The sequence below is a fragment of the Augochlora pura genome, chromosome 2, assembly GCF_028453695.1.
Source record: "Augochlora pura isolate Apur16 chromosome 2, APUR_v2.2.1, whole genome shotgun sequence".
Classification (NCBI taxonomy): domain Eukaryota; kingdom Metazoa; phylum Arthropoda; class Insecta; order Hymenoptera; family Halictidae; genus Augochlora; species Augochlora pura.
In genome coordinates this window covers 13,806,018-13,833,199 of record NC_135773.1, presented here as the reverse complement: position 1 = coordinate 13,833,199, position 27,182 = coordinate 13,806,018, and the positions used below count along the sequence as shown (strand labels likewise).

The following is a 27,182-nucleotide window of genomic DNA, read 5'->3' as shown; positions in this document are numbered from 1 at the left end:
TTTATTCAAAGTCAAATGTTTAATTTTAAATGAAGTATTTTATGATTTATTTATGTAATTAAATACGAATTGTGTTTTCTTACTTTCATTTTTAAAGTTGCAATTTAGGTATTCAAATATATTTACGGGGTATTATTTAAAATTAACAAAAACAACTCTCGCCATTAAATTGAGCATCAATTTAAAATTGTTTGAGAAAATGAGAGCAGCATAAAATCTTTACGTTTAAACGCGCATTATTGTAAATTTCATTAAGCTTACATGGAATTATATTGAATAATTCATACGATGTATTGAAATAGGAGCGTAGGTAAGTGACAGTTCGATCATTTTATGTATTAAAAAAATCCACGTGCTGCTGATGACTTATTGCACAATGAATGAGTTTAAGAACCCTAGAATGGGCGGAGCGATCACCACATGTAATCACCGCGAACCAATCGACAATTCAGTAAGTGTATTTACAAACCGCACGTCATCAAACGTCGTGTGTATCTCGCTAGCTGTTTGTAACATGTATTTTTTCCAATCGAACTTGAGATTAGTCTTGAGAGTTTGGAAAGACTGTTGTTGCCGCGAAGGACTACCGTTAGTTCGACCTCGGACATTGCCGCAAATACTTCGTCCGAGCGCTTTCCTTGGATAGTAATGTGTTCATAGTGCCATAGAAAAAAGATCAGTATTTTCCTTTTTCTCGTAAATTTGTAATAACAATTATTCCTTTGCAATTTACACAAATCAAGGAACGGTAAACTTCACAGCCGCGTTCAAAAGAATTTCGAAATGAATTTATCGTTTGCTGGATGTGGCTTCCTTGGTATTTACCACGTTGGTGTAGCAGTGTGCTTTAAGAAATATGCTCCACACTTGCTCTTGGATAAGATTAGTGGTGCATCGGCTGGTGCTATCGCTGCTTGTTGCCTTCTTTGTGATTTACCCCTCGGTGAGTGAACTCCTTTGTTTATATATCTTACCGATATACATATATCTTAAATAATTAGTTTTTTCAATGTTATGCTTAGATTTACGACTTGTGATACTATGCATCTTTCCTTTTATGTATCCATTGTATGCATGTTCAACAAATTGTTTCAGCGTACCGATGATCTCACTGTTGCCATTAAGGGGTTAGGATATTGTGCCAGTCATAAAACTGGGTCGTTTTTCTATGAAAATTACAAGAAAAGTTAATGGGAGATTAACGTTTAGTTCAAGTACTCCGTTTAACTTTTATATGAGATACAGCAAATGATTTATACGTATAGAAATCTATATAATTCTTTACATGTTAAAATATAGTATAGTTTTGTTATATTTTTTAAGCATTGACGATGCAATCTTTTTATTACCGTAGTGTTATAGCAATGTACAATCGATTGTCATATTGAAAACTATGTAATCGGTAACTTGTTTTTATTAATTTAATAAATATTAAGAGATTTTTCATACAATTAAATTTATAGTATTATTGAAGTATCATGCTACAGGATCATACAATTGTTTATAAAAGATAACATTACATCTAGAAAAATTGAGTTTGTTTTAGCATAATTCAATGGCATAGTATAATGCTATAATTATTCCCAAAAGCTTTAAAATTATTCATAGATGTTAGTAAAGTTGGTCATCTGTTGGATAAATCTTGTAAGTAGGTCAAGCTTAGAATCAGTAAATTGGAAGTAGTAGCAAGAACAGTTATCAAATGTTTTTCTTTGTGTATAGGACTGGTAACAAATACATAATGCAAAGAATTACAGTAGTCGTATGAGTACGAGCAACCACGCACTACATTATAACTTTTTTATGCTGATAAGCAGTTAATCGGTTCAAGCAAAAGAGAAGTGTTCATGATTACACCAATAAATTATTTTAATCATTGCCTACATTTTTAAACTACGAATTTTAAAAAATTAGCCAACTACAGTTTATGAATTAGATTTGTCAAAATTTTAGTATTTAAAGTACAAAACAAATTTATTTTTCATTGACTAATTTCTCGAATATTATTGCACTAGAAGAAATACAAGAATAATTTTCAAACATGCTTTGAACATTCCAAGGCTGAAATTGCAGGAGTAGACTCCTCCCTGATTTCTGTTTTTATAAAGGAATACAAAGAAAATGTATTTACTACTTTTATATTCAACTTTGAACACTAATCCAAATACAAAGCATGAATCAGTCGATATGAATCTTATCAGCGTCTTTGTTTCGATAGACTTAACGTTTCACTGTATTTGTGAGGAATAAACTTGATATCTTCAGAAAAGTCGATCACTCTTTCTTAACTGGACAGTTGCATATGAATCTCGCAATGCTTGAAATTTTTGATAAGTAGCAATTAAATATTAAATGTCAAAAGTTATTATACGTCTGTAAAACTGACCACTGGTCGTATTTAATTACGCGGCAAAAGTCCCGCTCCATAACCTGTCATTATTCTTTTTAAGCGACGAAAATAATATTTCTAACGATCGCTACGCAACAGCATATCACAATCACTTGCATAATCTATGACGCAAATGTTTTTATAATTCCCTGAGATTTGTTTCAAGAAACGCATATGAAAACAGGTCAAACACGTGTCTCCAGATGCGTTGCACACGGACTCCTGCAGCGGATGTTTTTCTCGATTAAAGAGAAAAACAACACACTGGGAAATGTATTCAGATGTAGTTCAAGTTTGACCTACATATTCTATAATGTGCATACCATCTCCCATTTAGTATGATAAGAGCTCATATATTAATTCGAAAAATAGTTCCTTTTTAATTGTTACCATTATTTTTGGCTCCCAGGAAGTTTCATCGAAATTGCTGTAGTCATTTTCTATGTTTCTATAATACACATGAACAAACTAATTCATACAATAATTTATACGAGATTCAGACTAAACTAGATTCGATTGTATGTAAATATCTTTGAAACGCCAACCTTAGCTTCGTAAGTCTAAAACTTACTGAAACGTATATCGTAATCACAACGCGCTAAGCTGGAGGTAAATTATCTGAATAATTCCAGCTTCCTCATCAGTCACGAGTTCATTGCCGAAAATGGAAAAGCCTTCACTTAGACTAGGAATTTTTAGGAGAGAGAGAGAGAGAGAGAGAGAGAGAGAGAGAGAGAGAGAGAGAGAGAAGTTATGGATGCGGAAAAGGTTTCTTTTCGAGATAAGTGAAGTATATTCCGTTAAAATTAAAAATAGCTCCTTTTGGGAGATTCGAGTACATGCTATCTCTACACTCGTTTGGGCACGTATAATGTGTGTCATATGATACAGTATCAGTAACATGTTTTAAGAGTTCTACATTGTTGTGAGATCACGTCCTCTTGAAAAAGATAAAGTTTACACTACTTTTCACATTTGATTAGAGTATTCTCTTTCAGTTCCCTATTGTTTTTGTGAAATTTTATATCTGTTACATTTTATCTATAGAGATGTAATAGGATATGAGTGTGTACATTCAATACAATGTACAATGACAAATATTATATGTATTTAGGAGCACTGTATAAGAGCAAATATGTTTCTTATCCGATTTCTATATTATCTGATAGCACGTACTTAACGCAATAATTAAGACAACATTTTTAAATACAGATGTTGATTTCGATCGATGATTAAGTGAAGGTGTATGGTAAAATGCAGTGACAAAAATCTCTTCTTTCTTAATTTTATTTTGTAGTAGAATCATTTTTAATATGTAGAATTATAACATTCAATATATAAAAATTAACGCAAACAGGACATCCATAAATAATAGTTTAAAATAAACCAACATTATGTTTATATTTCGATTCTGCTCACCAGCATCGATGGATGAAACTTTTGTATCTAAATCAAACAAAGGAATGTTTGCCTTTGTCGAAAGGCAATGCTAACTCGTGCGATAAAAGATAAGCCTCTACATATACATATGTATGCGACGAGCACATAAATATTATCCAACTGTTTTTATAAGACATAATTCACGTGAGATTGATGAAATCAGTGAGTAATAATCAATATATAGAGGAACAAGCTATAAATCGTCGGAGATTATTTTCAATTTCTAATAATGTGTAATTTTTTGTTATAATTTTTTACTATAATCATATGAAAATTATTTTTATCTTGGTATTTTTATTATGCAGAAATAATTTCATGACAAAATATTAATATCAAAATAAATTTTTTTTTATATGGTACCGAAAGAGAAAATTCGACCTCAATTAGAGGAAAGGTCAATCATTCAAAAGCATCGACGCCTAACACTTTATTATATTACTCAATGTTTTTTCTTACAGTTTTGTTGTACATCTAAATAATTGATACGATATTCACGTTTCGATTTCGATAGAACACGTCCTTTACCAAGGGTAACACTAAGCGTGGATAACATCTGGCCTTCGCTGCGTTAAACGACAATTAAGTAAAAAAGATGTAAAGTAAATAAAACATGTTTGCAGCTATACATATATACGAATGCGTTGAAATTACATGCCCCCCCCCCCCTCTCTCTCTCGTTCGATCGCTTTATTTTCTTTCTCTGGAATACGCAAGTAAGCTCACACGGAAGAACAGCATAAAGTGTAAACATGTTTCGAAATCACACAAGATAGTGTACTCGTGTCATGGTATACATTTTTCGCCTATTGTTAAACGCAGAACGAGATTTGCTTAAATAGATAAAATGACCTTGCGGCATCCATGACTCTCCTACTCAGTAGTTTATCTTTGTGGAATTCCAACTTACCTCCCATGTTCTTTGCAAAATATAGATTGGTATTCTTTTCCAAATAAACATATTTTTCGAAATGAATCTACAAACAGATTAAGATACAAATATTTCTGTGTGCGCGCACACAAATAGATATTGCGATTAACTTTCAATCTATGTATAGATGATAAGATAATCGTATTTCTCTTTGATTTTTGGAGTTATCATGTCTGGAATGAAATGATAGTCAGTTATTTAATTGAAGTCCTTTCTCCGCAAATTAAGATAGAAATGTATTCCAGTCATCTAAATAAATTGTATTTGGTTGATTGATAATTTTAATAATACACGATTGCTTTCCTTACATGAGAGGAGTTGTATGAATGTATATGTATATATTTTTCAGGAGAGATCACCAGTAATGTTCTGCGTGTAGCGCGCGAAGCACGGCAAAGCACACTTGGCCCGTTCAGTCCATCCTTTAATGTACAAGCAATATTGTTAGAAAGTTTGCAGAAGGTTCGTAAATGCTCAACTTTCTTGCGAATCAACATAGTAATTTAAACATTTAGATTTTATTACGATAATGTAAAATGAAAGAGGTAGCATGTTTGTTCTCTATTATACATATACAAAAATAATTACTGATATAGTAATAACAATTTAGTATTAGAAAATATTATAAATAAGAACGAAAATGTCATGAATAAAAATGTGCTATTTCATTAATATACTACCAATTTACATTCTAATTTTAAATAATTTTCAATTCTGTTACAGTTCCTTCCTGACGATGCTCACATTCGAGTGAGCGGTAAGCTTCACATCTCCTTGACGAGAGTATACGATGGGGAAAATGTTATTGTGTCAAGATTCTCGTCTAGGGAAGATTTATTACAGGCAAGTAAATTGCCTAGTTTAGGATTTAATTAAAATAGTTCACAAATGAGAAGTCACTGACGTTTATAATCGAACTACATATTTATTAATAATAATTTTGATAGGCATTGCTGGCAAGTACATTTATTCCAGTTTTCTCTGGCCTTTTTCCACCACGATTTCATGGGATTAGGTACATAGATGGTGGTTTCAGTGATAATCTCCCTACACTTGATGAAAATACAATTACTGTTAGCCCGTTTTGTGGTGAAAGCGATATCTGTCCCAGAGATGTGTCTTCCCAATTATTTCATGTAAGACATTTATTTCATTAAAATCAAATCTTATGAATTAATGAAATTAATAAATTAATTTTTAGGTGAATTTTGCAAATACTAGTATAGAACTTTCAAAACAAAACATATACAGGTTTGCAAGAATACTTTTTCCTCCTAATCCAGAGGTAATTTACCCCTATATTGTTTGTAAAAAGGAGATAATTCAAGTTACTATGTTATTGCATATTATTTATTTTTTTTTGCAGATTCTATCAAATATGTGCAAGCAAGGATTTGATGATGCATTAACATTTTTACATCGTAATAATTTACTTAATTGCACTCGATGTCTGGCTGTACAGTCCACATATGTAGTCTCTGAAACTCTCGATGATAACATAGAATATGATCCTGAGTGTGTAGAATGCAAAATGCATAGACAGGTATAGGCATTTTTTAAATTTGGTAGTCGAAAAATTTTGTGTTACATAATTATGGTTTAAGCAAAATAATTAATTACGCGTACGTGTATTCTAGGAAGCATTAGTATCTAAGTTACCTGAAACAGTTATGACCATATTTCAAGATGCAATCGATTCTGCTAATAAAGGCTTTATTAACTGGCTGTTCAAACATCGAAGTGTAAAACTATTATCGTTACTTAGTTTGCCGTACACTTTGCCTGCAGATGTTGTGTATGCAACTTTTACCAAGTAAGCATGTCTTGAATTTGTTTATTAGTACCTAGAATTATCTAATGCGATTCTACATATACTTCACGTATATAACCAACTAACAAGCATGTAACATTGCTTACTTAGAGTTGCATACAATTAACGTTTTACATTTTGCTTGAACGATCAAATTAAAAACTAACAGCATGTTTATTACTTTTAACCAATCAGCATGCTTTTATCTGGGTAAAGAGATCTGATAATATATATACTTTAATTATCATTTTTTCATTGTATTGTGGATAACATTATGCATGTGATCGTAGTTTGATTGGTAACAAGATAGATACTCGCACCTTGGAATACAAAGTAGTTGGAAATCTTACACCTCCGCCGATGATTTCTTGTACTAAACATAGCACACCTCGGTAAGCAGACGCTTTGTATTCAATGGGTTTGTACAAAATATTTTGATTTGTGTTCGCAATTTGCTGCTAATAATTTTTGTCATGTATACGGAAAATCTACATTCTAGAAAACAAATAATTTTGTCACTAATATTTTTTCATCATTTACATTCCTATTTTCACTTGCACGTTTTTACACTTGTAAACTGTAGCTATATGCACGCTTGTCCACATCTAAAATTAAAAAAATAAAATTATAAACAAATTTGTTAAGACAAACATAAATCATTTTCAGATTCATTTTAAGTGTTCCAAAATTACGAAGAAATTTGTTAGAACTAAGAACGTTTTTCCTGGAGCAGTTGAGCCTGTTATTCCCAAAAATTAACATATATTATCAACGGATGCCACAAACTATTAAGTGTCATTTAGCTTTCATAGAATATGGATCAAGTAAGTTCACTTAATTATATATCCAAGAATAAAAAATTAGTTTAAATAACTTAATGTAACTGATCTTAAAATGTTTCAGATATTTACAGTACGGGAGCACTGGACGAGGTTGATAGTATGTACAACAATCAAAAGCATTTAAATGTAACTTTGCAGTACAATGAAATGTGGGTTAAACATTTTAATAGCGGTATTTGTTTAAATTGTCAAATATTATAAATTATTTGTAATTTTTTAGGCAACCATGGAAGGATCATCACACGACTACATCAAAATGTGTCATAAATATGTCCGAATTATCACCAGTTGATGATACCTTAGAAGATATCCTACAGGTATATAATAGCAACGACTAAGTACTTTCAATATTGATACTGAATCCTAAGAAAAACTTTGGTTATAAAAATTAATAGGTAACTACGGAACAAGAAGCTGTTATGGCATATTATTACATGGATGATAATAACAAAGTGCAAGTAACAGAAATATATGATGTAACGGACTCTGAATCGCATACAATGTTGTCTATAGATGAAATTGAGAACAATAAAAAGTTACAGTTTGATGAATGGGATGATCCCACATGGTTTTCTCAACATACGCTTAATGATGGTAATATATCCAAACGATAAATTTTGTTATACAAATAACTTCGAAAATTTTACTTCAGTTCTTACCGCCGAGTCTTTATACACTGATGGGAATCAGCAGAGCATGGAGGATTTATCAGATATATCTTTAGAGGATGATATTCTAGGAGGTTCAAACATTTCGTCCGACCCAGAGAGCGAATGGGCAGTATCGCCAAAACTGCAAGTAACGCAAGTTTCTAGTCCTCCCGATAGCAGGCCAGAAGTGGATCAACCATCGTTGAGTGTACAGGACAAATAATTTTTGTTCGTAATTATGCAGATGAAGGACGTATATATGTTGTGTAAACCTATCTTTTCTAACGTTACGAAATATTCGAATACTTTCACAGTTAAATGATACACGCAGTAGTAATAGTAGTAACTTTTTATAAACTTTGACGAATCTAAGGTTATATAAATCAAAGGTACTTGAAAAGATCAAAGGTTTACATGCACAATTTTATAAGACAACATAGTTTATGACCTGTGTTGCACGCTGATAAATACAAGATACGCAATTTAATGCGACGTATTTTTAACGCAGCATACAGAGTATTTTACTATTAATAAATTTTGTTAGAGAAAGCTTGTTGCTGTTATTGAATACTTGCAAAGCAAGTGGTAGTAGATCTCTCAAAAAATAGACTGACTGTAAAAACATTGTAAATATTGTGAAAAGGGAGTTTGTTTCTGGTCTAATTTTATACCGAATGATTATTTAATAATTAAAATATAGAGAACGATATGCATTAGACGAAATAGGTACAGTAAATTCTCTCCAATTGTTCCTAAGCTTGTAAAAAAATGGACAATTTTGGAAAAGGAGGTACGATTATTTCTGATTATAAACAACTATAAAAACAAGCCTCCCAAATTGTCCATTTTTATTTACAAGCTGAGGGATATTTGTAGAGCATCTACTGTATATGTTATTGATCAATTTATTGTCAGTTTTTTTTAAGTTATGTCATCACAATTTTATAGAATGAACAGGAATTTATTAAGCCTTGTAAGTAGTTTTGTACGTAGCAAATCATTATGAAACTATTTGTATAGTTACATGTTGTGATAAATACTCAAGGAAATTATGAAATTAGTTATTTAAATTAAGATAAGACAAAGAAAATTTGTACTTGCATACAGCTGGAACTGAATGCCAATTAACATACAAAGTTTTTATATTGTTTATTACTGACATGATTATTGCCAAAGATGAGGCAAAGTATAGAATATTAAATACTGTTGTATGATAAAAGGCTTCTAGGAATTATTAATGTAAAGCATAAGTCATGTATATAATTTTTTAGTAAATTATTTTTGTAAGTAATACGTTAAACAAAATAACATTCTACAGATATTGTTGTACGACTACTTTTCTGTGTCTATTGTATGATCGGTAATCAATTTAGAAAAAACTTAAAGAATATATGTCGCATATTAAAATTTTACAAATGAAACTATACCCACTTATTATTATTTTCTTATTAAATTGAAACGTAATAAGTTTACTGTATTTTTTTTTACGTTATATATTCTCGATATCATAAGATGACATTTAGTCGAAAATTAAATTTTATTATAATTCTTAAACCCATGAATGATACTGTTTATTTATTACGAACTTTGCAGAGTTATCTTTGAAATTGTTTCAATATTCATATTTATGAAAATTACTGAAAACAGTTATTTAAATTACTGATTTATTAAAACCTAAAATATTTTCAATGAATAAATATATCCAGATTTAAATAGTCATTAAGATATTAGCGATTTAGGTATCTTTTACACTTCTAAAGTATTTGTATTGAAATGGATATAACAATGAATATTAGCATACCGCAACTAATTATTTAATATAGCCGTTGCGATATGAAAGGGTAAAGACGAATAAAAAGTGGAATATTTATTACATTTTTTAATATAAAACAAATCGTATGTATAAGTTATATATACAATAATTGAAACCGTCCTCAAAGTAATATTTCGAGGTAAAATGTTATTCTTTGTTTCATCATTTTTTCTTTTGTAGAAATAATTTATTGCACGTGCGCACAAAGTATGTATCTACGCTTAACTTTATAAAATATGTCGTTGCCGATAAACATTGGTCATTCATGAATAAAAATTTCATAATTTACAATTATAATTGCATGCATAATTAAAACTTCAAATCTTCGCATTAACGTAATATACACCTCATTACATTCCTTCTTGGCAGGCTCCAATTATTTCAATGTAATGTGAGACATTATTAATTATTTGAACATGTTCAGGCTGAGTCATCCCCTGGGGCAGATGTAGAATTTCTTTGAGGCTCGATTTGAGTTCTATTTTGCGCAGTTCCCGTTGCAACTGCTACTTTATGTTGCGCAGCTAAACAATGTACTTGCTGGAGCTGTACAGGTTTAACTAAAGTTCTCTGTAACTACAAAACAAATTATGTAATATTTTATTCTCAGAAATATATTGTTTGTAATAAAGCCAGTTGCGAAAAATATATATTCTGCATCACGTACTTGTTGTTGTGTTAATGTCGCGACACCGAGACTCTGGGTTTGTTGACTGCATTGCCCTGTAGAAGCTCTAGCATGCAAGGATTTTGTCAATAAAGTTTGTTTATTTGCAGGTACTACTTGGGAAGAAGGTGTCGTCTGAGACGCCATAAGCACTGGTTTCGTTGCTGCTATAAAGTATATTATTTTTTATATAAAGGATTTTGTAAAAAGTAATTTGCATGTTATATATTTCGTTCAGTGCAAGGAGATATTTAGTAAAAAGATATTTGCAAACATTGTAGATAGAAATAATATTCCAATACACAAAATGGTTTATAATAATGACACCAATGTTTACCAATGTACGGTTCTTTTAATAAACTCACCCATTATAGGAGTTAACACCTGTTTGTTACCAGATAATATCAACTGACTTGCTGTCACTGTCTTAGCCACAGTTACCAGTTGATTTGGCAAAACCGTGGACTTAACTTGATTCGGTTGCACTTGACGGGTCATATGATTAAGTCTTGGCCTTTGAGATCCAACAAGTTGAATAGCTTGTCCACCCTAGAAGATATTTATTTATCTCATTAGAATAGTAAAATTACAATAATGAAACTTTTAAATAGATTACCTGTGATAGGGTAACTGAATTACTGCTACGTATATTTTGTTGTGATAATCCTTTAACTCCAGAAGGTATTATCTGGGCTGAAACATGCATATTAAATATATACTGATTCACCGAATAAGTATTTACTTCACGAAAACGTAGATTATTTACTTATCAATAAACTTGGAAAGGGTTTTAATATGTAATTAAATATGGCTCTTACCAATAGGTAATGATAAATGAGTATTGGCAGGATTAGCTATTACTACCGTTGGTGTACTTCCAGAAATGGCCGTGGTAACAACTGTAGTGGCTACCATCTACAAAGATGGCAACATTTTGTTAATCACTTATTGCATTCTCCTATATATTAAACTGAACGTGCAATCGCGTGAAATTGAAAGAAACTGACACTAGAAACCGTGGTGCAAGTATTTGTTGCGGACGATATAGGCAGGGAAACAATGACTCCTGTAGGTGTAACAGAACCCGTCGTCGCTGACACGTTTAGCGACATCGTAATAGGCTGTGATAATCCGGGAAATGATACCTGTCGTACAACGAATAGTACAGTAGTATTGCATCTTCTAGGCCATATGAAGAAATAAGCAGCTCTCCACAACCTGAACATTTTGAAGACCGTTGATCGAGTTTGGCAGACTAGTAAGATTTACGCCCTGCAAGTTTACATTAGTCGATTGCGATGTGGTCATTGGATTCGTAGACTGATTATTCTGACTGGAAGAAGCAGTTAGTCGTTCGAGCAAAGAAGAACCGGAATTAATTCCTGGTATTGGATTATCTGCAGACGGTGTCCCTATCGGAGTGAAATATAATGCGTTACACTTCAAATAATTATTTCAGAAATTTTTCTATCTTTTATAGGTCATACCTGCTAGTAAAGCTGAAAGCCCTGGCATGGATAATCCCAGGGTTGAAGTAGGATCTTGTACCCGAGCTAATCTTACAGCTGTTGCTTTCACTGGTTGCTGTTTACAACCCAACTGTCCCGTTAAAGCTGAACTTAAACTCACTCTTACCTGAAAAATACATTCCTTCCATTTAAACCGCAATTTCACGTTCAAATATCAATAAATACAATTTATTTACCTGGCCGGTAGTGTTTGGAACATTTATAACATTTCCATGACTAAGAACTCTAGACGGGATGGAAGCATTCAAAGAGATCCTTCGCGGTTGAACTTTCTGCTGCGTTAAATTGGCAGGGCTACTATTTAATAAACTAAGGATCGCAGCGTTGTTTGACTTATTCGTAGTCTGTGCACTATTGTTCATAGCGGCAGCTGCTGCATTAGCTACAATGTATTTGTGAAAAGTTGTCAAAACAAAACGGAAACTGCATGTACATTGAGTAAATATCGTGACGAACCTGCAGCTTGTTGTTGAAATTGTTGAGCAGAATTCATAAGTGATGTTACAAGAGCAGTTATAGCTGGATTAGTGGAGTGTTTCTTAAATGGTACTTCATTTTGGCTCTGACTAACGGTTTCCGCAACACAATTTTGAGTGCCAGCTTGCAACTGAGCTTGCTGCAGAAAAGGACGGTACAGAAAATTGAATACAAAGTTACACTTCAACGTAATAAAGAATATTATTTAAGATACATGTATGCATCTTACCAAAACTGGAACGTTTGTAGAGGTGGCATTATTAATACTATTGGTTGACTTTTGTTGGAAAACTAATATTCCAGATCCATTACAGGAGCTACCATCGGGTACTGACATTGTAGAATTGTCAATTTGTACAGAAGTGGAAGCATTCGAGCCACCGTTGGTCAAAGATTGCCCTGGGCTCATTGATGTAGCTTCGTTCTGGGCAATAACTTGCGGTATATTTGTTGTATCTACGCATCCCAAATTATTTTGTGCAGATGTGGTAGCTTCTGACATAGCTTTCATCGAAGCTACTTGACCAGCTAAAGTATTTAATTGACCTTGAGCTCGAGACAAGATCTGAAACAATTATTGTTATATATGATTTTACATAAAATCGAATAATATTTATCTACCTGCTGCGCTACGTGTTGTGATTGAGCTTGCTGTAACTGTTGAGCTACTAATTGCGCTGCTTTCGCTTGTTGCGCCTGAAATTACATACCCGTATTAATGTCATGAATAGACAACCCATATTAATTTATTTAAGTTAACTGTAATTTCTAGAGAAAGTTCCTACCTGTTGATGTGCTCGCTGCATACCAGGGGTACATGTGACACGTGGGACCTGCCCGGGCACAACATGCTTTATTCGAACATTTTTCCTACCTTCTTCAGTGAAAATTTCTGTGAATTGCTGGATATAATGATTTGCAAGAACTCTTGTACCTAATGTAAACCTATGAACAGATTAAACAACATATCCTTATCTAAATGTTCTGACTTAATGAGAACAAAATGAATATCTATCTTAGAAATACACAGACCGACACGCAGATCCATTTTTTTCTCCTTCACGATGGTTCTTGTCCATATAAAGCTCTCCCAGGTACTCGGAATTAGAAGGTCTTTGCAAAATTGAGAGCTTTATGTGATCTATTTCACCTTGACTTCCTCCAGTTTCTAGTATATACTCCTCTATAACTTGTGGCAAACAGTCTTTTGTTTCTCGAGGGCGCTCGTATGCTTTTGCAAATCTGATGTGCACAGAACATTGTGAAATTAACATAAGGTGCTGTATGAAGAAGAAACTTTCTGTGAAAATGTAACGAACCTGAGAACATCAATAGGTGAATTTGGAGGAAGTAAAGGTGGATTTGTAAGAGAAGGCGGTGGACAGGCAGTGGTAGTAACTACTCCTCTCTTTGCTCTTAATTTTTGCATTAAGTCTTGTATTGTTAATCCTTCCGGTTGTGCTAATTGCTCCAATTTTCTTTTGCGATTTACTGTGACCTGCAATAAATAATACACCTAAATGTTGTTAGTTGAAAACTATGAAGATACTACATATGAGAATTTCAAAACATAAATTGATTTACCTGAGAAAACTTTTTGGCTTGACGCATAAGTTGATGATCTGTAAGAAGGGATTTAGACTGTCGTAGTCTTGTTGTAGCTAAACTAGGTATAGGATTTGGATCCAAGCATAGAGGTCCCTGGGTAGCTGCAACTAAATGTGATTCTAACATTAACCGTTCTTCATGACTCCAATCTCCATCACTAGTTAAAGTTGATACATCAGAGAGTACACTCTAAAATATTACAGAAGATACATCAATATGTTGAATTTTTCAAAGCTGGTATTCATTCAAGGTAGCGAAACACTTTTTACCTGTGTTGTAGGCTTAAGAAGCACATGATGAACTTCAGCTTTAGTATGAGGAAATGCTTTTCTGTAATCTCGAACTTCAGCTATGATACAGCCATCATAAAATAAATGAGAATGACTGGATTCCAGTTGTTCTGCTAACATTGCAGGTAACTGACCATTATCTATACACGATAGCAATTCACCCTGTTCATAACCCATCAGTTGTGTTTCAGCTAATATTGTATTTTTATCATATTGATTTCCCTTATCACTATTAAATAAAAATCACGTGATTAAAACTTGTTCAAATCTTTAGATATATTTCTAAATTTTATGCTTCATTATTTGAGGTGGTTGATAAATCATTGAATTATTATAAATTACTCACCTATTTCTTACAGCTAATGAGTATCCTTTATTACCGGCATAGAGATTAACAATTAATGTATGTAAACCCTCCCTTTGCACCAATCTTCCCAAAAGATCACATTCATTTTCAAGATTGTTCTGTACAATTAAAAAAATTGAAATAATTTTTTATATTTGGCGTAATTATTCTCATAGATGTATGAAATATAAAAAAAACACACATACCAGAACTGAATCAGGAGTGGCATGAGGAACTTTGGTAAGTTCTTCAAAATATAATCTAGTTAGCTTAGACTGTATGCTATGTTTAGAATGACTCTGTTCTTTTTTTTGAGTGGATGACTTGTCAGATGTTATGTTCAAAGAATTTTGTCCTTGAACACTTTTCCAACACTTAGACACTTGATTAATCATGTCCTAAATAAAGAATTCAAATGTAAATATAATTGAAATTTTCCTTAGCAACCATCAAAAAATTAATTTTTACAATACCTGAGCCTGCCGACATGCATCTTCTAAACTACAGGCTGTACCAATCATTTTAATTTCTGATTACTAACACCATTTAATGTCATATCTGATATAATAATAAATCTTCAAGATCTGAAACAATATTATTACGTTTTAATATAAAATAAAACATATTACTAAATAATTTAATGGAAATATTATCGTACTTTCACTATATTACATTTTTACAATGTGCTATATATATATTAATACAAATTTCTTTTTGTTAAACAAATAGTAATAGATTTTTTATTATTAACACAAGATTGATTATTCATGTTAATAGCTTGTCATAAATTATATACTGTAATAGATATTACTTGCTGCCAAAATGTTTCTTTTGCTTGTATAACAACACTGTTGACATTATTACTATCTATATTGAAATAATGTTATCATAAATTAGTATAACATGTTAATATATGAAATTATTAACAGTATGGTAATTAAAATATACATATTTTAATATTTTATCAAAAATGCTTTAGTAAAACATATAGAAACAGTGTACCATACAAAATTGTATTGAAGTTATAAATTTCTAAGAAAAATAAACAAAAAACAGCAATTGCAGTAAAACTATATAAAATTATACTTTTTTATATACAAACAGAAAAATTGAAAATTCTTTTCATTTTGGCATATAACCAATATAATATTAAATTCTATAGACAAGAAATTTCTATATGTATTGTTTGTTGATGAGTCTAGTAAGTTTGTTATCTCATCTATGAAATATTATAACAACTTTTTTGAATATAGTAATTGTAATAGCTGTGACTAATAGTTCTAGTAAAAGACTATCAACATTCAAAAACTAATATCAAACCTCGAAATATACCGAAAGAAAAATTTATTTACAACGATAAATCGAGCGTACGAGAATATGCTTTAACCACAGCGTGAGTCTACCGAATGTCAAAACAAGCACGCTATGTGAGAGGTTATGTAAATGTTCGTGAATTAACGTTACATACACAAAAATATTTCGCTGAAATATACATGTTATATTATTTACCTTCAAAGGATCCAAAAAGTGATCTAATGGTAAACATTGGGCACAGGATGTGACTCAAGTCAATTTCCTTGTCATAACCTCACACCGATTGATAAATAATACACAAATTTACAGGCAGTAAGAATACTTGTCAATAAGTCCTGATCTTCAGCAAAAATTATTTGGCGTCAAATAAATAATATTTACAAGTCGGAAACGTCATTTTAGGACACAATGTAACCTATTATACAAACACCACACACAAGCATAGACTGGAAAACTGATCACATTTCTCTCTGGCCACATATTCAATTCACATTTCGTGAACTCTGCCAACATTGGACAGTTTAAAGGCGAGTTTCTTTGTATGTGGGATGTCGTGTATACATATTTTGGAGGATAGAATAGTGAATTCGTAGATAAAAATAGAAAATAATATTGTAAAATTCTACGTTAAAATAATTTTTCAAAAGATTAATTTAAAAAAAAATTAATTCCATGTAACTCAATTTATTGTATTTAATTTATCACAAAGTCAAGTTTTCATTATTGAAATATGTATTGTTTCTATATTACATTTATGTTAAATATTGTAAAGACAATATTTATATTACAGAAAGAAGTATTTTAATGCATACATATGTATATGTTTATGTACGTAATTTATTATACATACAAATCCGTTTTGCCTTGTTCTGTTGGCCGTTGGTCTAACGGTAACAACAAGATATCGTTCGTCAACTACATCCTACATCGTTCATGTTTAAGGTTATAATTGCAGTTGAAGACTCTGTTCAAGACGTACCTAGACATTTTGTATCGAAGATCGATTGATGACAGGTAGAACGCAATGTAGCTTTGGTAATTGTACGAATGATAAACTAATTTGTAAAATATTTTGAAGTTATTTAAGAAATGTATAAAGTTAAAGTTGATTCAAGAAAGCAATTCTTACTTCTAATTATCCACGAGTCTGTCTACTGCTAAGTAAGTATCAATATTTTGATGAACGCTTTCCAACATGCAGAGAAAATGTCGAGAAAATAAATTTTCTCTACGATGCTATATTTCACATTGACTCATAAAATTAATATTGTAAATGATATGTTAGTTTTTGCATTTTGAAAGAAAATAGAAGCTATCACATTCCTAAAAGGTAGAATTGCATGAATTGTAATTAATTTTTATTTGTAAGATATTTTACAAATTTACAAAGGTTTTATAAAATTATCTTGCTAGTGTTTACATAGTTTTACACTAATTACACAAAAATAATAACATGCAATAAAAACTGACTAAAAGCGTGTAAATACACAAATAAATAGGTGCATGGTGTGGTGCGTGTATGTGTACACTTGTTCACATATACTTTCCAGCAATGATTCTTTATGGAGAGGATAATTTAGGCTTCCTTCACAGTCATTGGAAATAAATTTACATAAAATTAATTCTACTATTTCTGGTGAATTTGATGCCAAAAATAATTATTTGCACTGGTATTAATTAAACTTTCATTTAAAATATGAACCATCAAAAGGTATTAACTTATTTTTTCTAATTCCCTATAAATAATAGAAGGATTATTCATAAACAATTAAAGTGTTTCATCGATAATCTATGCTCAATTGTTTATTTAAAGAAATATTGTTTCCAATGACAATCAAATCACAATACATCCAAATCTGAATTTATAAACACAATATAATGAAAAAAATTTAACATTTTGACAAAAACATAAGAAAATGAAAGTGTTCGTAAACTTTCAATACATTTCTATTTAATTTTTTTTACTTAAAAATCCATATTACCAGAGCAAATAAAATTATGCTCAGTAGAATCTGAAAACTGTACACAAAACGTCAATATTCGTAATCTAATTACACTGTCCTATAAATTCGAATTCTTTTTAATATGCATTGGACAGTGGTTTTAACGTCACTGTAAAGTTTCTTGAATATCCCGCCATTTAAAATGTAGTTCGCACGTACGACTAAAGGGGTACGTGATCTTTAATCGACATCGCAAAATTCCAGTCTATATAATCTTACTGGTGATTTGTATTAGCCTTAACGGAGATTTGGAAAATGTACATCTTTGTTCATGACTAGCAATAAACAGGAGAAATTGTATTGCGGACCGATCTTGTGTTTTCGTTAAAAACATTCCCGCCACGAAGTGACTTGATGTGTGCATCGCGATAGAAAATTTCTCTGTCTTCGTTTAACAATCGTAATATCTAATACTTGTTATTAAGTGTTGATTCGTTCGTGCGGTTGTTCCAATTTATTAATGACTTTCGAACTTTAACACACAATCAAGAATAATGGGTATTGGCCTCAAACCATTAGAGTTTACGGATTGCTTAACCGATAGTCCCTATTTTCGAGAAAATCTTCATTATCATGAACGTGAATTGGAGAAGACCAGCCAACAGATTAAACGGCTCATCAAAGAGGTCAAAGATCTTTTGCTAGCTGCCAAAAGTAAGTTTATTATCTTCTGTATGCTATAAGAAGGTGTGTGTCTGTTTAACAGCTGCTGTCACCGTAATCTGTTTTATCTCGACATTTTTTTTCGCAATTAGTCACATTTCACTCGCAACATTAGAATATTTTTCTATTAACCATATTACTGTGACTAACCTTCTTTTAATTAATGATTCTGAACACTGTACGTGTTTATTTATATCATTAATCCATGACAAGTTTGTCTATCCATGGGTTTTTAATTGCGTTACATTATCCGAATTTCTTTCTGGTACTTGCAAATTTTGTTTGTTTCATTTGTTTTTGTTTTTTGACTGTATAGAAATGTAATTATGTGATATATTTTGTGACTATGATCAAAGTTGATTATGAAAGAGAAAAATTTCTTTTTGCAATATTTTCAATGATAATAAGATTTTTTGTTTCACTTTAAGTCTCTTTACAACAATATTGTGAACAGAAAAAAAGTTTATTCGAAGATATTACTTGTAATTACAGAATAAACAATTATTTTTAGATTTGTCCAGAGCCCAGAGAGCATTTTCCAAGACATTGCAGAACTTTAGTTTCGAATGTATTGGAGAAACACAAACTGAAGATGAAACTCATATATCTCAAAGCCTAAAGGAATTTGGTAAACTTATTGCATCAATAGAGGATGAAAGGGATCGCATGGTATGCAATGTTTCTAGTACACATATGTGAATAGTTGTAAAATTCTACTTTAGAATATCTGAGAATTCCTCAATTTGTTAATATGATCATCAACATATATTTATTGTTTTTAATGATAAAAAAGAATATGTAGAGATAAATTTATATAGTTGAAAAATATGAACGTTATGATCAATAAAGCAATTAAAACAAAAAATTTAATTAATTAAACAAAAGTGTAATTTCTTTGAATTATAAATATAACATCTTTAGATATACAAAAAAAGCACTATACTTTTCTATGACTATACCTTGAAGGTGACCTTCAGTTCTATAATAACTGGAACTAATAAAAAACACTCCTTCAAACTAGAGTACATATTAGTCATTACATGGTACAGTTTTTTCATTAAAATTTTGTCTTTATTCTTATTTGAAAATCAACATGTTAAAATGATATATTTATAACTTTTAAACCAGAACAGTTGGATAAAATATGAAGCTTTTATGAGTATCCATTTTTCTGCCACACCCTATATTATTAGTGTGATTTTTACATGACTCAAACTTTTTATGCTAGATGTACAAAAGTGGGGATAAAGATACGTGGTTTATTCAGTTAAAAAACTTTTTCTTGAAACATAAGAAAATATACTTTTTTATTAATTGTAATATGCATTATATTTTTTATTAATTGTAATATGCAATTATATGCATAACTTATATTTTTGTAGACAGTGCCTTCTATCATTAGGAACAAAGTATATGTTTTAGATGATTAATTCTCAAACATATGTAATATACTATACATATATGAGATCAATGTACATATCTCTAAGTAGAAATTATTATTCAAATTCTTCTATTAAATCCTTACAATGATTTTTGTCAGTAAAAAAATCTGATTATGAAAACTCTGTTTTTATAGAAGGAGCTCTACCTGGTTATTTAATGGTATATTTCTTAGTTATATTTTCAAATAAAGTCATATTTCCTGTGCACTATTTTGCTTATGGTTATCAACTGTGCTGCATTTATTTCAAATCAAATATAGAAAATTATTTAGAACATCATGATGTACATATATTCTTGTGTTTTTCGGAATGCACACAAATGCTTCTGATTTGTCTTCAGAATTTACCTTAATATTTCCTTTTTAAATACTAAAACCAGTTTAAGATACTAAATCATTGCATGCAATTGTTACCCATTAGAGTGAATTTTCATGATATATGAAGATATTTAATACAACTGAACAAAAACTAAAATCCGTTTAGACTTCATTAACATTACTTTTATACTGATAGCATATTTGTTATAATAAATTATGTACTCATCTATGATATTAAGGGTAAGCTACACGTTTTAATATCTGTTATGTGAAAGAGTCCTTTTTTTGTTTTGCTTGATTTATTTCAATCATATCAATGCATGTGTGTGAACATAGATCACATACATACAATTACCTTCAATTATAAGTGAGGAATGTATTTTAATAATTTGAATAATCTTCTAATTTTTTATTTGATATTTAATATTTCAAACTAGAATATTCTATTCATAAGAGTCGATTTTAGTATCCAATATTTAGGTAGTTGAAAGGAGATAAATAAGAATATTAATTATTTTAGGTATGCAAACAAAGTTATTTAACAATTTTAGACAATAGTTGTTTCTAAACAAAAATTTAAATAACAGTTCTATAGGAATTCTAATATTTAATTTATATTTAGTATACTTTTTCATAAGAATGAAGATCTATAGAAACTAGAATAGATTAATTATTAACATATTAACATTGTTACTTTACATTAAAAAGAAACTTTGATCTTGTAGGATAGATTAGTAGAAGTTTTTAATTTTTTGTATATAATTATTTAATGATTGAAATTCTTTCATATCATTTTTATCTGTTGTGTGATGCGTGTTGCACATACATACACAATTTTTACCTGTATACACTTTAACATTTGAGGAAGAATCACTGTGTTATAAATTTCATAGATCTAGAAGTAAATATATCATTTTAATTTTGAAGTTTTCTAATTTCTAAAAAATTTATTTTCAGCTTGAACGTGCTTATGATCAAATTATACTGCCCCTGGAGAATTTTAGGAAAGAACATATTGGTGGAGTCAAGGTAATTTGTTAATGTTTTATTACACATTTCCTGAAGTAATAATTTATTCTATGTTTTTGATGCATATACAGGATGGTAAAAAGAAGTTTGAGAAACAAACCATTAAATTTTGTCAAAGTCAAGAACGCTACCTAAATCTGTCCACTAAAAAACAAGACAATGTTCTTCAAGAGGTACGACTATTTCTTTAGCTATTAATATTTATATTATCTAGATAAGTAAATAAAAAATGTGTTATAACCAGGCTGATGCGACATTGGAAATGGCTGAGAGACATTTTTGTCAAGCTAGTCTAGAATATGTATTCTTGTTACAAGAAGTACAAGAACGGAAGAAGTTTGAATTTGTGGAAACTGTAAGTTATAGTCAATATTATTGTATATTTTGTAATTAAAAAGTATATGTTTATAAATTATGTAAACTTTCTTTTTTAGTTATTGAGTTTCATGTTTGGTTGGTTAACCTTTTACCATCAAGGTCATGAAGTTGCAAAGGATTTTATGCCTTATATGACTGAATTGCAATTAAAAATACAGAAGGTTTGTATTTCTTAAATTTAATAGTCCTTTGCTTAAAAATTCATGAAAGACAGCATTACTATTACTGAGGCACGATTCTAAAACATATTACTTACATTAGTACTATTCAAATGACAAAGAAATTGCTTTATGCATTGTAACATTGATTTACCGAAATATGTTAAATATATTGTTGTTTCACATTCTAATTTCTATAGACTTTCTTTAATAAACAATGTAGTATATTTTTTTTTTATTGTAACTATGAAGGAGAGAAGTGATTATAATTTACATTATAAGAATGTGATTCAGCATATCCTAAATATTTAAAGAGAATAATTTTGGGCCTTTATAAAGTTTTGTGTGGCGTTTGACAGTATATTTTATGTTAATAATTTGAAAGTTTTCATAATCGAATTGATTGTTAAGGTTCAACTACTTGTAGAAGTACTTAGGCATAACTTCTTACTAAAGTATTGTGTGGTGCAATTACGATTAGGGTAACAGCATGATAAATAGCTTACTAATTCTGAATTTCATGTGTGTGTGTGTGTTTTACAAGACTAGAGAAAATTTCCTTGCTACCCGGGATAAAACAGAATCGCTTATGAATAAAATGAAGGATATGAAAAAGGTATGTAATAAGTTCTTTCAAAGATCGTCAATACTTAATTCATTTTAGAATGACTATAACCTTATTATTTAGAAGACTACTAATGAAACAGTAATGGTAGATATATTGATATTAATAACATTCTTATAGTCTGCTGTGGAAGCTGGTGTCAACAAACTTTACACACGAGAAGGTTATTTATTTCTAATGGAAAAAAGTAGGTATATTATTTAATATCACTTTATCGTTTGCAATTTATTTTATCATGCATTTCATCCAACATAAGCATTATTTAATTTAACAGAAGCATTTGGTACAACATGGACAAAACAGTATTGTACATATCAGAAAGATGAAAAGCAATTCACAATGATACCTTACAATCAGTTAACAGGAAAGTTTGTAAGTAAAAATTTACGTATGTGAGATTTTATTTCATTTTTGTTATTAAATAATGCGTATCCATTCTATTTTAATAGAGTAGCAAAGAAACCTTTAGATTGGCATCGTGTGTACGTCGTACGTCAGATACAATTGAAAAACGATTCTGCTTTGATATCACTACTGTCGATAAGTAAGTTCTATTAGACTTCTTTATCTTAGAAATATTTTGTATATTTTTTGACAGTAAAATCTGGAACACAGCAGTTTAAACAACTTATCTAACCAGATACTATGTTTTATGTTTAAATGTCTATTCTTCAAAGTTTGATACGTTTTACATTCTTGGGAATATAAGGTAGGTGATAGATGACCTACTTTTAGCCATATTTTTGTAATTTTAGAGATTTGAGCTCATGAATAAAGTGGAACCATATTTTCTCCTTTTTTTTTATTTAAAGACTATACTTTTCTAAATGTATCTTTTATCAAATTTCACCAAAAATATTTTTTTTAACGTCAATACAATTTTGTATTTATTATGCATATTAAAAACACGTTGTATCAGAAATGTGGTAGATTATTAAAAAAAAAAAAAATAGTCACATCATACAGATTAGTGATTTGTGAGTATATTATATATGAATATATATAATAGCATAATATGGTATTATATTATATAATATAATAACTATAATAAAATATTATGTAGTATAATAATATTCGTACAACTTCATTTTTTCAGATCAAATGTTGTATATACTTTCCAAGCACTTTCTGAAGAAGACAGGAAATTATGGTTAGATGCCATGGATGGTAAAGAACCAGTATGTATTTAATTTTTCGAGTATTCTAAATTATATTGTAACTGAATAAGTAGTTACTGTAGGGATTTTCGACAACAATGATCAACCACAGTTACTTTAACAGAATATTTAATAATAGAAGAGGGGAAAAACAAAAATAATAGAATAAAATATAGTCTTTACTCGCAAATTTCACACACGGATCGCCTTCGCTCTCTTAACGCTTTCACGTAACTGAAAAAAACACTTTCCTTCCACCATCACGATACTCTTGCTTTCTTAAAACTCATGTATACGACCGCATTCACCGATTCGTACACACGTGCATTCTCATTTCGAAGAACTGTCACACGGCCCAAACACTTTTTATTTACACCCCACTCGATCCGACTGTCGCATAACCCAAACACCTTTACCTTACACCCCACATTACTATATTTATTTTTTAGAATTATCCTGTAGTTGGTGCAGCGACAAAATCTGAAGAAAACGTCTTAGACGAAACAGGTTTTATGTTTGTATCAAAATGTATTACTGCACTGGAAGAGAGAGGTAAGGCTAGCAAATATTCTATAATTATTCACACAGTTGTCTCCTGAGATAGATATTTTATGTCTTTCTTTAAAGATTTACATAGTACATATACAACATTCTATTAGGTCTCGAAGAACAAGGCTTATACAGAGTAGTTGGTGTTGCATCAAAGGTAAATAAGCTTCTGGCGATGGGATTGGATAGAAGGAAATTAGAAAAACTTAACATGGATGATCGTTTCGAATGGGAAAGTAAAACTATTACCAGTGCGCTCAAAACTTATTTGAGGACATTATCTGAACCGTTGATGACTTTCCGACACTACAATAGTTTCATTTCAGCTGCGAGTGCGTATAGGTATTCTCTACAATATTATTTTATTTAAAATCTTCAAATTAAAACAGTAATTTTTATTCTGTTACATTATTGTGAGTAAATATTGTTTATACAATTTTATTTTCAATTCCCATTTTATTTATGTACACTTAATTTATGTTAATATAATGTATTCCTTTAATCCGCTTCAACAGAACAAGAGATGAAAGAAGCACGTATAATTGATATACACAATCTTGTTCATCGACTGCCGAAAGCAAATTTAAACATGTTAATTCTTCTTATTAGACATTTATGCAGGTAAAAACTGGACTCAACAAGCTTTCATTATTAAGCTCTGAATTTTTATCGACCAAATTTGAATAATTATATCATTGTTTTTAGTGTGGCAAAGAAAAGTGATAAAAACTTAATGACTATTGGCAATTTGGCCGTATGCTTTGGTCCGTCTTTATTAAGACCAGAAGAGGAGACAGTCGCTTCTATTATGGATATTAAATTTTATAATATTGTAGTTGAAATTTTAATCGAAAATTATGAGAGAATAATTGCTGGACCGCCACAAGATACAATACGCTCAACGCCAGGCACACAAAATACCGTTCCTTCTAAGTCCCAACGTGTCAATGTTGAAGATGGATCAACGTCTTCTGGAAACGGCACTCCCTTCTTGAGACATCCAATGCACACTAATATACCATCGCCACATTCACATGTAATATACAAATTTATTATTCGATAAAATGATTAAAAATTAGCAGCATGTAATTATATTTACAGCTCGTTACAAGATCATATTATGATGGTCCGTTAGCGGTTGTTACTAAATCTTCAGTCGATGATCGAAAAAACGGAGATTATGAAGAAACAGAACACGCAAGTCACAGAATGCCAACATATTTAGATAGTCGAAGTGGGCGTGTAAAGTTAACTAATGCAAATGTTATGTACCATTCTGCAGATAAAGGTTGTAGTTTATTTTAACTCTTTCTAAGAACATTTCTTCCCTAGTTAAGTTTTATACAGTTAACATTTTGTATCTATCTATATGTGCAGTATTAACGAGTGGTAACACAAGTAGTTCAAGCGAGTCAATTGCGTCTGATCCACATTCCTTTTCATCCGATTTACCGGTAAAACAAAAACGTGGTACTATGATGTCTGTACATTATGCGTCGGGCTATGCTCAACGAAATAATCCATCAGTATCTGTGTAAGTTTTTGATCTTTTTATCTCTTTTATCCGTCATACATATCTTATTCTTATGATATTTGTAATCTTCCATAGAGCTAATACATCACCTAGTAGTGGACGTTCAAGCCCTGGACAAGTACCTGGTATTTGGTATGTGTATATTCGTCGTTGACCAATAAATATTTTTGTAATATAAATAGCTTTTTAGTAGTGGGAATTTAACTATATCCTCCTTTTAGGAGAGTTCGTACCTTATATGCCTGTTTGGCAGAAAACGATGGCGAGTTATCATTTGAACCAAATCAAATTATTACAAATGGTATGTAAAATACACAACATATATCCATAAACTCAATTTCAAAATAATAAACTGCGAATATTTATGTACAATTACAATTTTCTATATTATTTCGGAACGCAAAGATGAAATCTAGTTTTTCCTTCTATATTTTGTTCCTAAACTAGACTAAAACGCTATATGTCCATAATCGGCTAATTAATGCCTGTAATTCAATTTTCCGTTACAGTAAAGGCCTCTTTGGAACCAGGATGGTTAGAAGGCACATTAAACGGCAAGACAGGACTGGTCCCAAAGAATTATGTTGAGCAATTACCTTGAATTTGGAAAACCAAAGAGTGCCTACATTGTTTTTACATTCCGTAATTGTAATTTTTGTTTAGTACTATTGCCTACTGAAGCATGTATTCATGAATGCTATATGGTAACTTACCTGAAACGCAATGTTTTGTATTTAAATTCCTTTGGGTACAATTTACATAGTCAATTATATATACATTCGTATGGTGTATATACACCTTTTATTTATTAGGAGCCTCTTTGCTCAAGATGGTCTATATTGTATATAATCAATTGTAGAAAAATTTATATCTATATATATATATAAAACTTTTTAATTTTTTATATATATATATACATATACATATATATAAACAGTATATACATATAAAAACATATAACGTTAATATATTACACAATATTTAAATATATTTGTACTGAAAGATATTGCTCCAGTATGTAGTTTGTAGGAGATCTCATAGGCAATAACCATTTGTTTATATTGCAATAATATATATATATATATACATACATACATATATAAATATGTATATATATAATATATATATTATATAATATAAGAATGTGATATGAAATAAATAAATACCAAATATAAACTGAATTTTTAATAAAAAACTTAATGGCATACAAATTTTATATAATAA

General features: G+C 30.4%; 3 protein-coding genes across 8 annotated transcripts; 2 read left to right on the top strand and 1 right to left on the bottom strand.

Annotated features, from left to right (window-relative positions):
- Positions 1–483: 483 nt before the first annotated feature.
- On the top strand, positions 484–9,394 carry Bmm (brummer). Of its 2 annotated transcripts, XM_078189995.1 has the most exons (13): positions 484–943; positions 5,107–5,219; positions 5,481–5,600; positions 5,705–5,893; positions 5,959–6,042; positions 6,124–6,300; positions 6,395–6,570; positions 6,858–6,959; positions 7,234–7,391; positions 7,471–7,558; positions 7,630–7,726; positions 7,805–8,003; positions 8,062–9,394. In XM_078189995.1, the coding sequence occupies exons 1-13, from the start codon at positions 784–786 to the stop codon at positions 8,280–8,282; spliced, it is 1,884 nt and encodes a 627-aa protein (XP_078046121.1). In that variant the 5' UTR covers positions 484–783; the 3' UTR covers positions 8,283–9,394. The 2 variants fall into 2 exon arrangements, with proteins under 2 accessions (XP_078046121.1, XP_078046131.1); XM_078190005.1 differs by lacking the exon at positions 6,858–6,959 and having other exon boundaries at positions 487–943.
- A 531-nt stretch (positions 9,395–9,925) lies between these two features.
- LOC144474753 (uncharacterized) lies at positions 9,926–16,572 on the bottom strand. Of its 2 annotated transcripts, none has more exons than XM_078189971.1 (21): positions 16,299–16,572; positions 15,263–15,373; positions 14,996–15,187; positions 14,790–14,908; positions 14,423–14,672; positions 14,130–14,342; positions 13,865–14,043; positions 13,578–13,787; positions 13,331–13,490; positions 13,167–13,241; positions 12,775–13,110; positions 12,525–12,684; positions 12,245–12,450; positions 12,027–12,174; positions 11,758–11,951; positions 11,547–11,684; positions 11,358–11,454; positions 11,156–11,232; positions 10,905–11,088; positions 10,540–10,706; positions 9,926–10,448 (listed from the first exon to the last, which is right to left on the bottom strand). In XM_078189971.1, exons 2-21 carry the CDS (start codon positions 15,308–15,310, stop codon positions 10,293–10,295), a joined length of 3,309 nt encoding a protein of 1,102 aa, XP_078046097.1. In that variant the 5' UTR covers positions 15,311–15,373; positions 16,299–16,572; the 3' UTR covers positions 9,926–10,292. The 2 variants fall into 2 exon arrangements, with proteins under 2 accessions (XP_078046097.1, XP_078046107.1); XM_078189981.1 differs by having other exon boundaries at positions 10,540–10,703.
- A 500-nt stretch (positions 16,573–17,072) lies between these two features.
- On the top strand, positions 17,073–27,018 carry Graf (GTPase regulator associated with FAK). 4 transcript variants are annotated; one of them, XM_078190297.1, is made up of 21 exons: positions 17,073–17,264; positions 18,597–18,760; positions 19,281–19,438; positions 21,486–21,557; positions 21,629–21,730; positions 21,802–21,912; positions 21,992–22,096; positions 22,638–22,709; positions 22,839–22,905; positions 22,993–23,090; positions 23,168–23,262; positions 23,815–23,896; positions 24,325–24,427; positions 24,535–24,756; positions 24,940–25,045; positions 25,130–25,460; positions 25,526–25,712; positions 25,802–25,958; positions 26,034–26,090; positions 26,180–26,259; positions 26,468–27,018. In XM_078190297.1, the coding sequence occupies exons 2-21, from the start codon at positions 18,601–18,603 to the stop codon at positions 26,557–26,559; spliced, it is 2,457 nt and encodes an 818-aa protein (XP_078046423.1). In that variant the 5' UTR covers positions 17,073–17,264; positions 18,597–18,600; the 3' UTR covers positions 26,560–27,018. The 4 variants fall into 4 exon arrangements, with proteins under 4 accessions (XP_078046423.1, XP_078046442.1, XP_078046433.1 ...); XM_078190316.1 differs by lacking the exon at positions 18,597–18,760 and adding an exon at positions 20,346–20,371 and having other exon boundaries at positions 17,074–17,264; positions 26,468–27,014; XM_078190307.1 differs by lacking the exon at positions 17,073–17,264 and adding an exon at positions 17,899–18,506.
- The last annotated feature ends 164 nt before the right edge of the window (positions 27,019–27,182 follow it).

Excerpts from the sequence above, each read along its gene's own strand:
- LOC144474753 (XM_078189971.1), bottom strand. The coding sequence starts at position 15,310 with ATGATTGGTACAGCCTGTAGTTTAGAAGATGCATGTCGGCAGGCTCAG. Across the intron at positions 13,491-13,577 it reads AAAAATGGATCTGCGTGTCG|GTTTACATTAGGTACAAGAG; the intron begins GTCTGTGTATTT and ends ATCTGTTCATAG. Across the intron at positions 13,111-13,166 it reads CACAACACGTAGCGCAGCAG|ATCTTGTCTCGAGCTCAAGG; the intron begins GTAGATAAATAT and ends TAATTGTTTCAG.
- Bmm (XM_078189995.1), top strand. The coding sequence starts at position 784 with ATGAATTTATCGTTTGCTGGATGTGGCTTCCTTGGTATTTACCACGTT. Across the intron at positions 5,220-5,480 it reads TGTTAGAAAGTTTGCAGAAG|TTCCTTCCTGACGATGCTCA; the intron begins GTTCGTAAATGC and ends ATTCTGTTACAG. Across the intron at positions 7,392-7,470 it reads TTTCATAGAATATGGATCAA|ATATTTACAGTACGGGAGCA; the intron begins GTAAGTTCACTT and ends AAAATGTTTCAG.
- Graf (XM_078190297.1), top strand. The coding sequence starts at position 18,601 with ATGGGTATTGGCCTCAAACCATTAGAGTTTACGGATTGCTTAACCGAT. Across the intron at positions 21,731-21,801 it reads AAGACAATGTTCTTCAAGAG|GCTGATGCGACATTGGAAAT; the intron begins GTACGACTATTT and ends TGTTATAACCAG. Across the intron at positions 21,913-21,991 it reads AGTTTGAATTTGTGGAAACT|TTATTGAGTTTCATGTTTGG; the intron begins GTAAGTTATAGT and ends TTTCTTTTTTAG.